The 13,019-nt window shown below is 42.6% G+C and overlaps 1 protein-coding gene across 2 annotated transcripts in view; it reads right to left on the bottom strand.

Moving 5' to 3' along the window:
- Nucleotides 1-13,019, bottom strand: part of DUSP16 (dual specificity phosphatase 16) — a 55,938-nt gene that overhangs the window by 14,330 nt on the left and 28,589 nt on the right. Inside the window, exons 2-3 of one of the 2 annotated variants that reach the window (XM_042468128.1) lie at nt 10,921-11,536; nt 7,813-7,951 (exon numbers count right to left, since the gene is read on the bottom strand). In XM_042468128.1, the coding sequence (XP_042324062.1) occupies nt 7,813-7,951; nt 10,921-11,151 (370 nt within the window). In that variant the 5' untranslated portion in view covers nt 11,152-11,536. Of the gene's footprint in view, nt 1-7,812; nt 7,952-10,920; nt 12,478-13,019 lie in introns of those variants that run through there. The other variant, XM_042468126.1, reaches the window with a different exon arrangement.

Genomic DNA, 13,019 nt, shown 5'->3' with positions numbered 1-13,019 from the left:
ATTATTATTATTATTATTATTATTATTATTATTATTATTATTATTATTATATCTCCATCAGGGTAGTTTTTTCCCCCGCAGAACTGAATAATTTTCAAAGTTTCATGACTAGCCAGGGAATTTACTCTCCGGACCAAGGCTGTGTCACTCCAGCTTTCATCTGATCAAATTGAAATCTGTTCCCAAAATATTAATAATTGCGAAGATTTTATTCACTGGCTAAAATACTGAAGGTTGAGAGGAGGAAGAGTTTCCTGTAAAGAAAATGGGCAGAACAGTACCTGCACACTGTACTGTACATTTTTACACTCTACTGTACATGACCTAAATACTTGCTTTATAAAGACAAGAAGAATCCAGTAAACCCAGAGATTATGGTTTATCAAGATGGGGGCTGTCCATCTCCCTCTTTGACTATTCACAGGGGCATTTGGAGGCAGGAATGACAGCTGCCCAACTGATACTTTCACCAATAAAGGTGCCTACCAGCAAGATCTACTGGTACCACTTCTTTACACATTCCTCAGCATAGATTGAAAGGATGAACTCCACTTTGGACGTGGAGTTCATCCTTAAATGATGCATGCATCCTAAGAGGATGGTCCAGATTTTGCCTAGGCAACTAAATGCAAGCATTAGATAAAAATGAGTGTGGAAGGACAAGATGAAAGATTAGTTTGGTTACAGATACATTATTTTCCAGCTGAGGGGGGAAAAAGCATCAGCAAAGTTACAGGTCAGTATGCCTATTCTACTGTGCTGTCTATTTCTTGGAACGCTGCCCTTTTGCAAATTAACAGACACAATTGTGTATCTAAATTTTGGATGATGAAAAAACCCAGAGAATACCCTCAGAACAGAGAGGATTTTCATCAGTGGGACATGAAAGTGTGTCAGCTAACAGAGGCCCAGCTGTTTTATTTAGTCAGTGGTTTCTGGATTTTTCCTTGTGTTAATACAACATGCAACTTTTCCAGTACTGGCTTGTTCAGTTTATTACTTGTGGCTACACTTTTCAGATGGGAGTTTTTATGAAACCAACTTAAGGCGCCAAAAGCCGTTTGTGGTTGAGAGGGACCAAATTGCTTTTGTTCTGCAGAAACCAAATACCTTCCAGCTCTTTGCTCACAAAAACCCCAGAATTTTCATTTCCCCCCACTTCCAGCCAGAGAATCTTGCCAAAATTCAAAATCATATTTAATTATCTGGCTTTGATGAATACTTTAAAAATGTAGTAGTTTATTTTGAAGCCTCCCTGATCAAAGCATGACACAGTTTCCTCAAACTCAAAATTTAGATTATAGTATTATAAGGTACATCCACTTTTCTCAAAGGAACTGTTAAGACCAAGGAAATGACAACCCTCTTTCTTCTCCTCCTTCCTAGCAAAGGAAGAACAAATGGGGATGGAGGGGGAATGAAGAACTAAGGATTAAGCCCATTTATTCACAAGATTACTGAATTTTCCAGTTTTAAGCAGGTAGTTAAAAAAAAACCCAGTACTAACCAGTGTGGTGTAGTGGTTTGAGCACTGGACTCTTTTGGGAAGCCAGAGTTCAAATCCCTGCTCAGCTATGGAAACACACTGGGTGATTTTGGCAATCATATCTTCTCAGCCTCAAAGGAAGGCAGTTGTGATGGGTGGGGTTACAATCCCCCTGAAATCTCAGTTTCGTAGCTTGAGTGTGCTCCTGGATTTGGATCTGAGCCTGGATGTCCAGCTTTTGGGTGTGGCCAGGAGTTCATTGGCACAATTAAAACTAGTGCGCCAGCTCCGCTCGTTCCTTGAGAAGTCGGATCTCAAGTGACACATGCCTTGGTTACATCCTGTATGAGCTACTGTAATGTGTTCTGCATGGGGCTGCCCTTGGAAACTGTTCAGAAACTACAGCAGATGCAAAATGCTGAGGCAAGGCTGTTGACTTGGGCTGGCTACAGGGGATCATGTCACTTCCCTGATGAAAAAGCTGCACTGGCTACCGGTCTGTTTCTGAGCAGAATTCAAGGTGCTGGTTTTGACCTTTAAAGTCTTGAATGGCTTGGATCTAGACTAACTGAAGGACTGTATCTCCCTATACAAGCCAGCCTGAGGGGTAAGATTGGCAGGAGAGGACTTTCTTTCAGTCCCACCACCTTTGCAGGAACGGTTGGTGGGGACTTGGGAGAGAGCCTTCTCCTTGGCTGCTCCTAGACTGTGGAACTCCTTGCCATGAGAAGTCAGGTCGGCCCCCTCCCTGCTCTCTTTGCACCGGCAGCTGAAGACATTTTTATTCAGGCAGGCGTTTGATGGCTGAATTTTACTTGTACTTGTTTAAACTGTGTTTTAACTTATGTTTTACTATTAATAATGTTTATGAATTTTTTAACATTTATAAATTAACGCTTTTACTTCTTTCTTTTAAAATCATTTTGTCTTTCTAAATTATTGTTAACTTGCCATGAATCCATTGTGGGAGAAAGGTGGGATATAAATCCTTGAAGTACATAAATAAATAGCAAACCACCTCTGAGCACATTTTGTCATGATAGGTTTGCCTTAGGGTCACTGTGAGGCAGAAATTACTTGAGGTCACGCAACAGTAACAACTAAACAAATCCTACCTTTCCCAGAGCGATATCTAGTATTGCAGATGTTACAACTTTTTATACAACTAGAACCTTACAGTCAAAATGCTTGGCTTATTCCATCCCTGGCCCCCTCCCATGCTTATGTTAACTTTAGCCTTCCCCCCACTTCTACAGTTGCTTGCTCTTGTTCTTCCAATAAAATCCTGTGATAGGTTGGTTTAGAGTTGCCATAATTTAGAAACAACTTGAAAGCAAACAAAAACAACAAATGCATTTTATGCCTACCTACATATAATATGTAGCTAAAATCTCAGTTGTCTCTCAGCCAATCATCTAATAAATAATAATATTTTTATTTCTAACCCGCTTTTTGCCAGGCAATCAAAGTGGCATACAACAAGTTAGTGCCCCCCTTAAAACAAAATTAAACAGTATAAGATTAAAAACTACATACTAAAATCCGAATAATCCAAATAATAGTCATCATGGGCAGAGTTCAATAGATGGGAAGTCTTATTCGTGGTCGAGTATTTTATTCTGGGAAGGGCTGCCGGAAGAGATCCGTCTTAATGGCTTTTTAAAAGCTCTCTAGATTGATAATTTGATGGATCTCATCCGGCAGGCCATTCCGTAAGTTGAGAGCGGCTGCAGAAAATGTCCTCTGGAGTGACTTCAATATTGGTGTTATATGGTCACTCTTTGCTGTTCCTGTGACCAACCTGGCTGCCATATTCTGTACCAATTGGAGTTTCCGGACTAGGCACAAGGGTAGCCCCATGTAGAGCGCATTGCAAAAGTCAAGTCTTGAGGTTACCAGTGCATGTACTACAGTTTTGAGGTCACCCTGTTCCAGGAAAGGACACAGCTGATGTATCAGTCGAAGCTGATAACAGGCGCTCTTGACCGTTGCATTCACCTGATTCCTCATCTGAAGCGATGGGTCAAGAAGCACCCCCAGACTGTGAACACAGTCCTTCGAGGAGAGCATGAGCCCCTCCAGGACTGGAGGTTGCAGCCCAATACCTGGTTTTGGAGGCCCCTACCATAAGTACCTCCATTTTGTCTGGATTCAACTTGAGCTTGTTTTCCCTCATCCAATCCATTACTGCCTGAAGACACTGGTTGAGGGGAGAGATGCCGTCTGTTGTTGTCGCTGATGACCGGGACATGGAGAAATATATCTGGGTGTCATCAGCATACTGATAACACCCAGCCCCATATCCACAGATGATTTCTCCCAGAGACTTCATATAGATGTTAAATAGCATCGGGGACAGGATGGCGCCTTGAGGGCCAACACAATTAAGCTCTGTTTTTGACGAGCAACTGTCCTCGAGCATCACCCTCTGGAACCTGATCGAGAGGAAGGAGCGGAACCACTGCAAAGCAGTGCTTCCAATTCCTAACTCTCTCAGGCGTTCCAGGAGGATGTCATGGTCTATTGTATCAAATGCCGCTGAGAGGTCTAGAAGCACCAACAGGGTCACGCTCCCTCTGTCAATGCCTAGACGAAGGTCATCAGTTAAAGCGACCATGGCAGTCTCCATTCCATACCCGGTCCTAAAGCCCGTTTGAAATGGATCAAGAAAATCTGCTTCATCCAAGACCATTTGGAGCTAAAGAGCAACTGCCCTCTCAATCACCTTACTCAAAAATGGTAGATGAGAGACTGGCCTATACTTTTTCATGTCCAGGGGGTCAAGGGAGGGTTTTTTCAAGAGCGGTCTAATGATCGCTTCTTTCAAGGAAGATGGTATATGGCCCTCGCCAAGGGAAGCACTGATGACTCATCTAAGAAGTGCCATCAGTACCTTACCCCCCTGGACGGCCAGCCATGATGGGAAGGGGTCAAGAGGGCATGTTGTCTTTTTTACCTTTCCAAGGATCATGTCCACATCATCAGTACATCTGCCAAAAATGTGATCAGGAAGGCTTTCGCTAAAGCCAGTTAATAAACTGTTTCCCCCAGTGTTGGCTGTATCATACTTTCTCGTCATAGGGGTGACAATTAACTAAGCAAGCAAGCAAGCAATCAGATTATGTAGTAATATTTGACTATTTGAGTCAACAGGGCTAATAAGGACTTGGAACACCAGGATTAGAAACAAAGATCGAACCTTGCACATAGCAGAGCCCCACAAAGCTTACAAAATTCTGGTTTCCCTTTTGCTTTTTGCATGCAGACACAGGCCCTCTCTCCTACACTTAGCCAAGCAGAGTGAGCTCAGAGCTTTCATTCTCTGGACAAGCAAAGAGGAGAGAAAGGGCGGGTGGATGAGAAGAGAGGATGTTATGCCTTAAGGGAATACCTCTGCAGGCTAAGGAGCAAGAGGAGGAGTGGGACAGTTTTCTGCTTAGCTCAAGCTACTTAAATGGGGTAAGGTTGCAAAAATAATGATTTGTTTTGTTTTTCGAATGAAAAGATAAGAAGAAATGAGGTGGCATATATAGTGATGAAAGAGGTAGCAAAAGTAGCCAAAGGATATATAAAAGTAGAAATTAGTTTGAATGAATCATGACAATAACATTTCAGGGAAAGTCCTTCAAAATATCTATATTCCAAGTTTATGCTCCAACCACAGAGGCAGAAGAGAAAATTGAAAGATTGTGTGCTGGAGTCTAGGAGAAAATTGATCACACATAGTGATCAATTACAGTGGCCCTTGGCATCTGCTGGGCTTTGGTATCAGGGCATCCTGTGGATACCAAAATTCATGGATGATCAAGTCCCATTAAATACAATGGCATAGTAAAATGGTATCCTTTATATAAAATGGCAAGATCAAGGTTTGCTTTTTGGAATTTAGACATTTTAAAACATATTTTCAAGCTGTGGACACTTGAATCCATGGATAGAATTCTATGATTCTAAATAGAGGGCCAATTGTTGAGATCACCATTCTTCAAATTCAAACCCATGTAAAAGCAAAATAAAAACGAAAACTTTTTGCAAGTACCCCCCCCCCCAAAAAAAAACCCCTCTTGCATGTTAGCGAGAAATGTTCTGGCTATCTAGGTCTTTCTTTGCTATGTTTTCTCCTGGAGAGAATTTTATACATAGGAGAATAGAACAGTAAAAACCAACAATTGGCACCTGCCATCTGGATTTGTAACCTGTTTTATCAAATGTATTCCAAGAAAAGCCTTCAGCCAATCTGCATTTCTTTGCATTAGAAAAGTTCAAAGCCAATAGAACTATATTGGAAACAATATAGGCCAGAAGGCAAGGGAAAAGAAACAGTGCACGAACTCTGGGAAACAATAATTTGGGAGAGCATACTTCCTCTCTCTGTTCCTAAAATACTTTGCAATAGTATTGTAAATGCACTACAGATTGCCTTTGAAAAATTTTTTTGCACCTGTTGCATTTTATGCAGCGCACTTAATCCCTGAACTCAAATATTTTAAGTTTGTCATCAACTTACTGAGATAACATTATCCACCTTTCCAAAGAAAAGAGGGCAAGTAAGACTCTACAAAAGCACCATTCAAATGCTTCAATTAATCTCTGCCTTAAAAAAAATTCAACAAAAGGCTAGAGAAAGATTCACAAGGGAGTAAACCCATCCAAGGAGGAAATGGAACATGGCTGATATTTAATTTCTTACTGCAATTGAATCTATAGAACACTGTGTTGGTTGGCTTGGATAAGACCTGTTCCTTTTTACTTACTAATCTTGGGTTTAAAAGATAATCAAGCTGCTGATTCTGAAAGTTATTTTCTTATGCAAGTTAGAAAACTGAGGTCAGTGAAACTAATTTTAATCAAAACTCACCAGGGTTTTAAGATCATCTAGAGAGACGCTGCTCTCTCTGTCTAGGGTTGCCATAAGTCAGGACCTCCAAACCAGGACAAATGTAGGACAAATGTTTCTAATGTAGGACACATTTTTTTAAAAAATGGAGGACACGCGAAAAAATTGATTTTTTTTAAAAAAATGTTAATATAAATGCCTGTTTCTTAGGCATGATCAAAATGGAGGACATTTGGGCATTATTTCTAGACAGATGTCAGAAATGGACTTCCCTTTCTGGCAAAACACCCCCGACCTCCATTCCAAAACACACACAACAGCACATTTGGGCATTTCACATGGCTTTACTGAACATGGCCTCTTGCATCAGAGGCTTATTCCATAACCAAACCCCTTGGGTTTAACACTTAGCATGATTTAACATGGCTATGCATATTGAACATGTCAAGGTGGTTTCACCGTTCTTGCACCAAGTGTACTTCTCAGAAGTGTGTGTCAAGGGACTTTGGTTTTTCTTCACTGCACATGAGTTTGTAAAAATCACAGCAATTTACATTGGCCTTGCCTCAGAACCAAAACCACACAGAAAAGGCACTTTGGAAAGTCACACTCTCTTGGCTTCTGAAACAGTGCATGCATGCCTCTCAAGCTGACCCACTCATACCAACTTCATCATCATCATCACCACCACACTATCACTGTCAAAGTAAGGGAGACTTGTTAGCATTAAAGGCACCCCTCCCCCAAAAAAACCCCCACCTTGAGGCCTCTCTGGCCACTCACTCCTTCCCCTCCTCCTTTTCCTCCTCCTCCTCTTCCTCCTCCTCCTTCTTCTGCTTCTCCCCCTCCTCCATTCGTCTGGGGGCTGGGGCGGACGGGGCGGAGGAGGAGGGTGGTGCGCGGCTGCGCGCAGGAGGCGAAGCACCTCCAGCTTCGCCTCCTCCACGCGGCCGCGTGGCCTGCTAGAGAAGAGGGGGCGGAGGAGGAGGAGGTGAGTGGCGCGGCCGCGCGGGGAGGCAAAGGCGGACGGAGCCAGCGCCTCTTGCGCGCGGGCGCGCCACCCTCCCTGCCTCCCCGCACGGCCGCGCCACCTTCCCCCGCCTCCTCCGCCCCCTCTTCTCCTCCTTCCCGTGCGCCCGCGCGCAAGAGGCACTGCTGTATGCTGCGGGTGGGCGCCAAGCCTGGGGGCGCGTGGGGAGGCGCCTCCTCCGCCCCAGGCAGGCCTATGCGTCCGCGATGTCAACATGGCGGTCCCACGTGTGGAATGGGCGCTGCTATTTTGTGCGCACTCCGCGCGTACTAGATTTAGGGGCGTCAGGAAATGACACCCCTTCCTAACCCTAGTACACGCAGAGCACGTACTTTATGCCCGTCCGGAACGGGCCTTAGATCAACAATGGTTGCATCAGAGCTTTGCTTATTTTCTTTCTTTACATATGCACTTCCTCATGGGAGGCACTCATACTCACATTATTTCTCAGCATCCTACCTGCAAGCAGGTGAACACAACTGAAATTCTTCTCCAGTTTTCCTAGCAGAACGCTCAGAAAAGAATCAGAAGAGACAGTAGTGACATTGTTTGAGCTTTGATCATATACCACCACTTCTTGCTTGCTGTCAATTTCAACCTTGAAAAAATAATAAAGAAGGAAACATCAGATATAACCACAACCACTGTTCAGAGTAAACGCTATGGGATGGTTTCCCCAGAATCCTCTGGATCTTTCTAAAGCCCGCAGAGACCAGAGGGGATGATCTGCATCCCAGAGATCTGATAGCAGTTATTTTCAAAGGGGAACATGAATCATGTTGTTGATTGTGCCAGACCTATGCCGGAGCAAATGTGTTTTCCTGTAGGATTCCTGGCCCCTGGACCAACTGCTAATCTCCACCAGCCCTGGAACTGGAATAGACCAATTGGTTTCTTTTGGTTTCAGTGGGAGGAAGACAAAATTTATAAAATTCATCAGAGAAATGCCATTCCCCACCTCCCACTATTCTTCTGCCCTGCTGGGTCCACACTGGCAGCATTTTCAATTCAGATGCAATAGAGAGAAAGAGATTTAAAAATAATAATGAACTTTTCATTCTTATAAAATGACACTTTATATTTATTAAAATCCCAGTGCACCCTGTCCAGAAAATATTTGTGAAGTCTTGGGGGGACGGGACACAGAAATCTGCCTGCAGATATTTTAAGCAAGAGCACATTTACATTACACAATTATAGCACTGTGATTCCACTTCACTACTATAGCTGCATCCTATGCAGTCCTAGGGTTTGAAGCTTGGAGAGGCAATCCCCTGGCTGAGAATTCAGAGTAGCCCTCTTTAAACTGTGATACCCATAATTCCATAGGATGGAACTATAACAGTTAAACTGGAATCTATAGGCTATAATTGTGTAGTGTGAAAGGGGCCCATAAGCATTTCCAAATTTCATGACAGATGTTGACACTCTATGCTACAAGGGAATACACTGTGTAAGTCTGATTTGTCTCTGGGATTGTTACTTTTACCATGTTTATATCTTCCTTTTAATTTTATGTTACTTAGAGAGCTTCTAGATGCAATTATTACTGTACAATCATCCAGATGCAAAGAAGGAATTTTATAGAGATGAGGAGAGTCAACGATCATTACCATTTATCTGAAATCCACCCATGTTTTTCCTGTTACTTCTTCCAGCTTTGTCTTGCCACAAAACGCTCCGTTAAAGGGGGGGGGGAAGGGGGGGAACCCAACATAACTGCACAAAACCTGCACAAGAAAGTTCTAGGGAACTTTCTGCCTAGAAGTACCTTAGGTCTTTGATGTGTTGTCACTAATTAGATGTCATCATCTAATGAAATCATCATCTAATGTGCTATTAGATTATTTGTTTTGACCTTGTCCTTATGCCTTTGGTACTAGAAGTTATAATAATACTTCAAAGAAAATAGGAACTCACTTTTTAACTTTTCTCCAGATAATCAAACAGCACTCTGCTGCTCTTAGCTCAGAGTTTGACTTTTCCTGAAACAATAGCTGACAGTGCTTCTGGTCTAGTGCAATTCTGCACATGTCTATTTAGAAGCAAAGTCCTATTTTTACAATCGAGCTTACCACTAGGTAAAGAAGTGAAGGAGTACAGCAGCCAGCTTTAAAGAATTACCCACTGAAGTCTGCAGTCCTTATAATTTTTGCTAATTTTTAATTTTACATGGCAATATATCTACATAGCAGACTTACAGCAGAATCCATACAGGACAAAGCCAGTCAAAATAAGTATGATATAGGAATGAACTGAAACACTGGTCTGAGTGTATAATCTGTATTAACATATTTTATTGCTAGAGACATATAAGGTTTCCAGCAATGTATGTGGAGCCTCTCTTATGAAATTTCAAAGCCACCATTCACCAAACTGAAAATTCTACATATGCCTTTTGGGAGCAGAGCAGCAACATCCCAAAGATGACATTTAACAAATATTTTACTTTTGGGGGGATTCAGATACCTTTTCAATATTCTAACAATGTTTGCAGCTTTAATCATGGGGAAGGGATCTCTGAAGATAAGAACTGCAATATAAATGTCCTTTCAGAATTATTAGAATTCTTTTCTTCTGTCACTTCCTTGTATTTATAGCTTGGAGAAACAGGTAGTTCAGTAAGACACAATCACAATTGAGGCCGTTGTATGAAATGCTTCCTATTTTTAAACAATGGTTGTGAGAATGGAATTGAGCTGCACCAAAATGCTTTTCCTATGATATGAATTTCTCTTACTAGATTTAGGCATAGTTAAAGTTTTGTGTCAGCTGCTCCAACCTTACCCCTAATTACTTACAACCAGCATTTGCTACTAATCAGGCTTAACTTGCATTATAATGTACTAAAAATAAGTAAGCATTTTTACAGCTCATTTATCTAGTACTATAATTATTCCATTTAAAAAACAACATCAAATTCTCATGACATTCTTGCAAACAAGCTAGTGAAATGTGGGCTAGACAACGTAATTGTTACATGGATTTGTAACTGGTTGGCCGACCAAACCCAAAGAGTGCTCAATAATGGCTGGCTCCGTTTCATCCTGGAGAGAAGTGACCAGTGGAGTCCCACAGAGCTCTGTCCTGGGTCCAGTGCTGTTCAAAAGATGGATGCAAGCTACAGGAAAAGAGATTCCACCTCAATATTAGGAGGAACTTCCTGACAGTAAAGGCTGTTCGACAGTGGAACAAACTCCCCCAGAATGTAGTGGAATCTCCTTCCTTAGAGGTTTTTAAATGGAGGCTGGATGACCATCTGTCGGGGATGCTTTGATTTAGATTGGCAGGGGTTGGACTGGATGACCCTAGCGGTCTCTTCCAACTCTATGATTCCAGTTGCCCCTGCTATAGATATAACATTTCTGTTATTAATAGCAACCACGACAAAGTTTGACACTTACATAACTCTAATTATGGTTAAAGCTGGAAGGAGGAAATTTACAGCAGAGGTAAAGACATGCATGACCCCATGGCTAATCATAATTAATATATCTGGAGTTTTACATATATACTTTTTAGAAAGAGAAATCTCATAATCACTGAGTAATAATAGTACTACTTTACCTTGTGCTTTGCAGAGTGCTGAATGAGTTCTGTGATCAAAACTTTATCCTGCTGCAGCCTCCGCTTCATGAGCTTGGAGCAATTGATGTTGATGGCATCCAGAATGTGTGATGTATTGTATTCCACAAAGGGGCGGCTGTCAATCAGCAGCAATTTTTCCATGCCGCTTTCCAGCAAAGCCACTAGCCTCTCGCCAAAAATGAGTCGAGTACCATTCACTGCATCAGCCATGACAACAAATGAGGCCTTTCTTGCCTTCCTCTCTAATTTGCAGCAATGATGAAGATGATGATGTAATGGCTATGCACTTAAAGGCTTAACCATTCAATTGTACTGAAAGTGTATGAGGTCATACTGGTAGTAACTGGCAAGAGAAAAGTTAGACCCATTTTCTCTTGAGAGGGTCCTCCAAAGATGAATGCCTCCTCTGGCTCCCGAGTTGATGTGCTGGTTATACAGGACTTGCTCCACAAAGCAGCCCCTCACAACCAATTCATCTTGGGGTATAGAGTAGCCATTTCACAACTCAAACAAAAGATGCTTTTCGGCTGGTCCTGCCATTACATCATTCTTTACCTTTGTTTCCTCATCATCGGCTTTAGAGTGAACTAGGAGCCTGTTGAGATATGGAAAGAGGCGACAAGAGGCAGACAAAAAAAGAAAAAGAAAGACAGACTATGAGAGTTTGCAAACTACAATCCCATCCCCCGTTAACTCCCCTTCTTGTCACAAAAGCATTTTCATGCGCTACGAACCATGCTTTTTCATTTATTTTCAAATGAAAGTGTCCATCATGAGAACTATTTTCCTCCCTCTATCTATTGCCCCACCAGAAGACCAAACTAGATAATCATTGGAGACCTAAACCCACAAACTCTGGCCTACAAAACAGAGACTTGGTTTGGAAGGGGAAACCAGCAGGAGGGAGGAGTGTTTAATCCTTCATCTGGACATATGTGACCATTTTACTTCCTTCTTCAAGTTGATTTTATTCCAGTTGTGGCCAATATACATATGGGACACACACAAGCTCTAATAGGAGTAGAAAGGAAGAGAAAAAAGACTGGTGGGAAAGAATAAGGCAGAATCATCTAAGCTCTCCTTTTGCTGCTAATTAATTCACTGTGATATTTCAGGATTCTCTATCTCATTTTACTCCATAGGCAGATTCATCCTTAATTACAACGGACAATATCACACAACTGAAATTGGAAGTATAATCCAGTGTCATCCTAAATGCAATCATGCGTATTCACTTTATTGCGCGAAAGATTATCAGAACACATTCGCTCACATTCTGAATGCGCTCCGAACGTAATCATGCATCAATCTACACTTAAGTAAATTCGGTGAACTATGGAATTCACAAATCCTATTCCCAGGCTACTTCGCGTTCAGTGTGATGTTGTTTGGTGTGATATGCATGTCTGCTGTGGCCCTGGTATTTCCCCCAGCATCAATACTCATGATCTTTCATTTTGTTTTGGCTTCTGGAGCTCCTAGATCTTCCCCGGCAGCTGGGAGGAAAAACAGCTGTTTTTGACAGGAAAGAGTGGCCCTGCAAGCTCTCTCTGCCCAAAATGGTGGCCTTGTCCTGCTCCTGGCCCCTTGTGCCCCTCAGGGACTTTTTGCCTTCCTTCCTTCCTCCAGGGCCAGGGGGATTCAAAAAGAGAGAGCCCCCCCCTTTTTTATTAGCCCCAAAGAGTTCTTCTCCTTCCTTCAATCCTTCTATTTTGGGGGAGGATGGGGTGGGGCAGCCTGGGGAATGGAGATCTGTTTTCCTCCCCTCAGGGGCATCGCTCTGAGCCCACAACAAACTCCAACTCCCAGAATTCCACAGCTTTCAGCCACAAAGAGTTAAAACAGTGCCACACTGGGTTATTTCTCCAGTGTGGATGTAGTCTTAGCCGCCAGCTCTGGTTCCTGCACAGCTTTCCCTCCCCTTTCCCCCTCCTCCTCTGACTCATGGCGAGGAGGCAGCGCCACTGCCTTCAATGGGACTCCCATTGGGCCAGGTTAGAACCAGAGAGGACCCAGGCCTCCCACAACCTCATTGCAGCAAAGCTGTCCCAAAAGGAGAGACTCCTTCTCTTCCCCCC

The sequence above is a fragment of the Sceloporus undulatus genome, chromosome 5 (assembly GCF_019175285.1).
Source record: "Sceloporus undulatus isolate JIND9_A2432 ecotype Alabama chromosome 5, SceUnd_v1.1, whole genome shotgun sequence".
Lineage (NCBI taxonomy): Eukaryota > Metazoa > Chordata > Lepidosauria > Squamata > Phrynosomatidae > Sceloporus > Sceloporus undulatus.
This window is presented reverse-complemented; position numbering and strand designations above follow the sequence as displayed.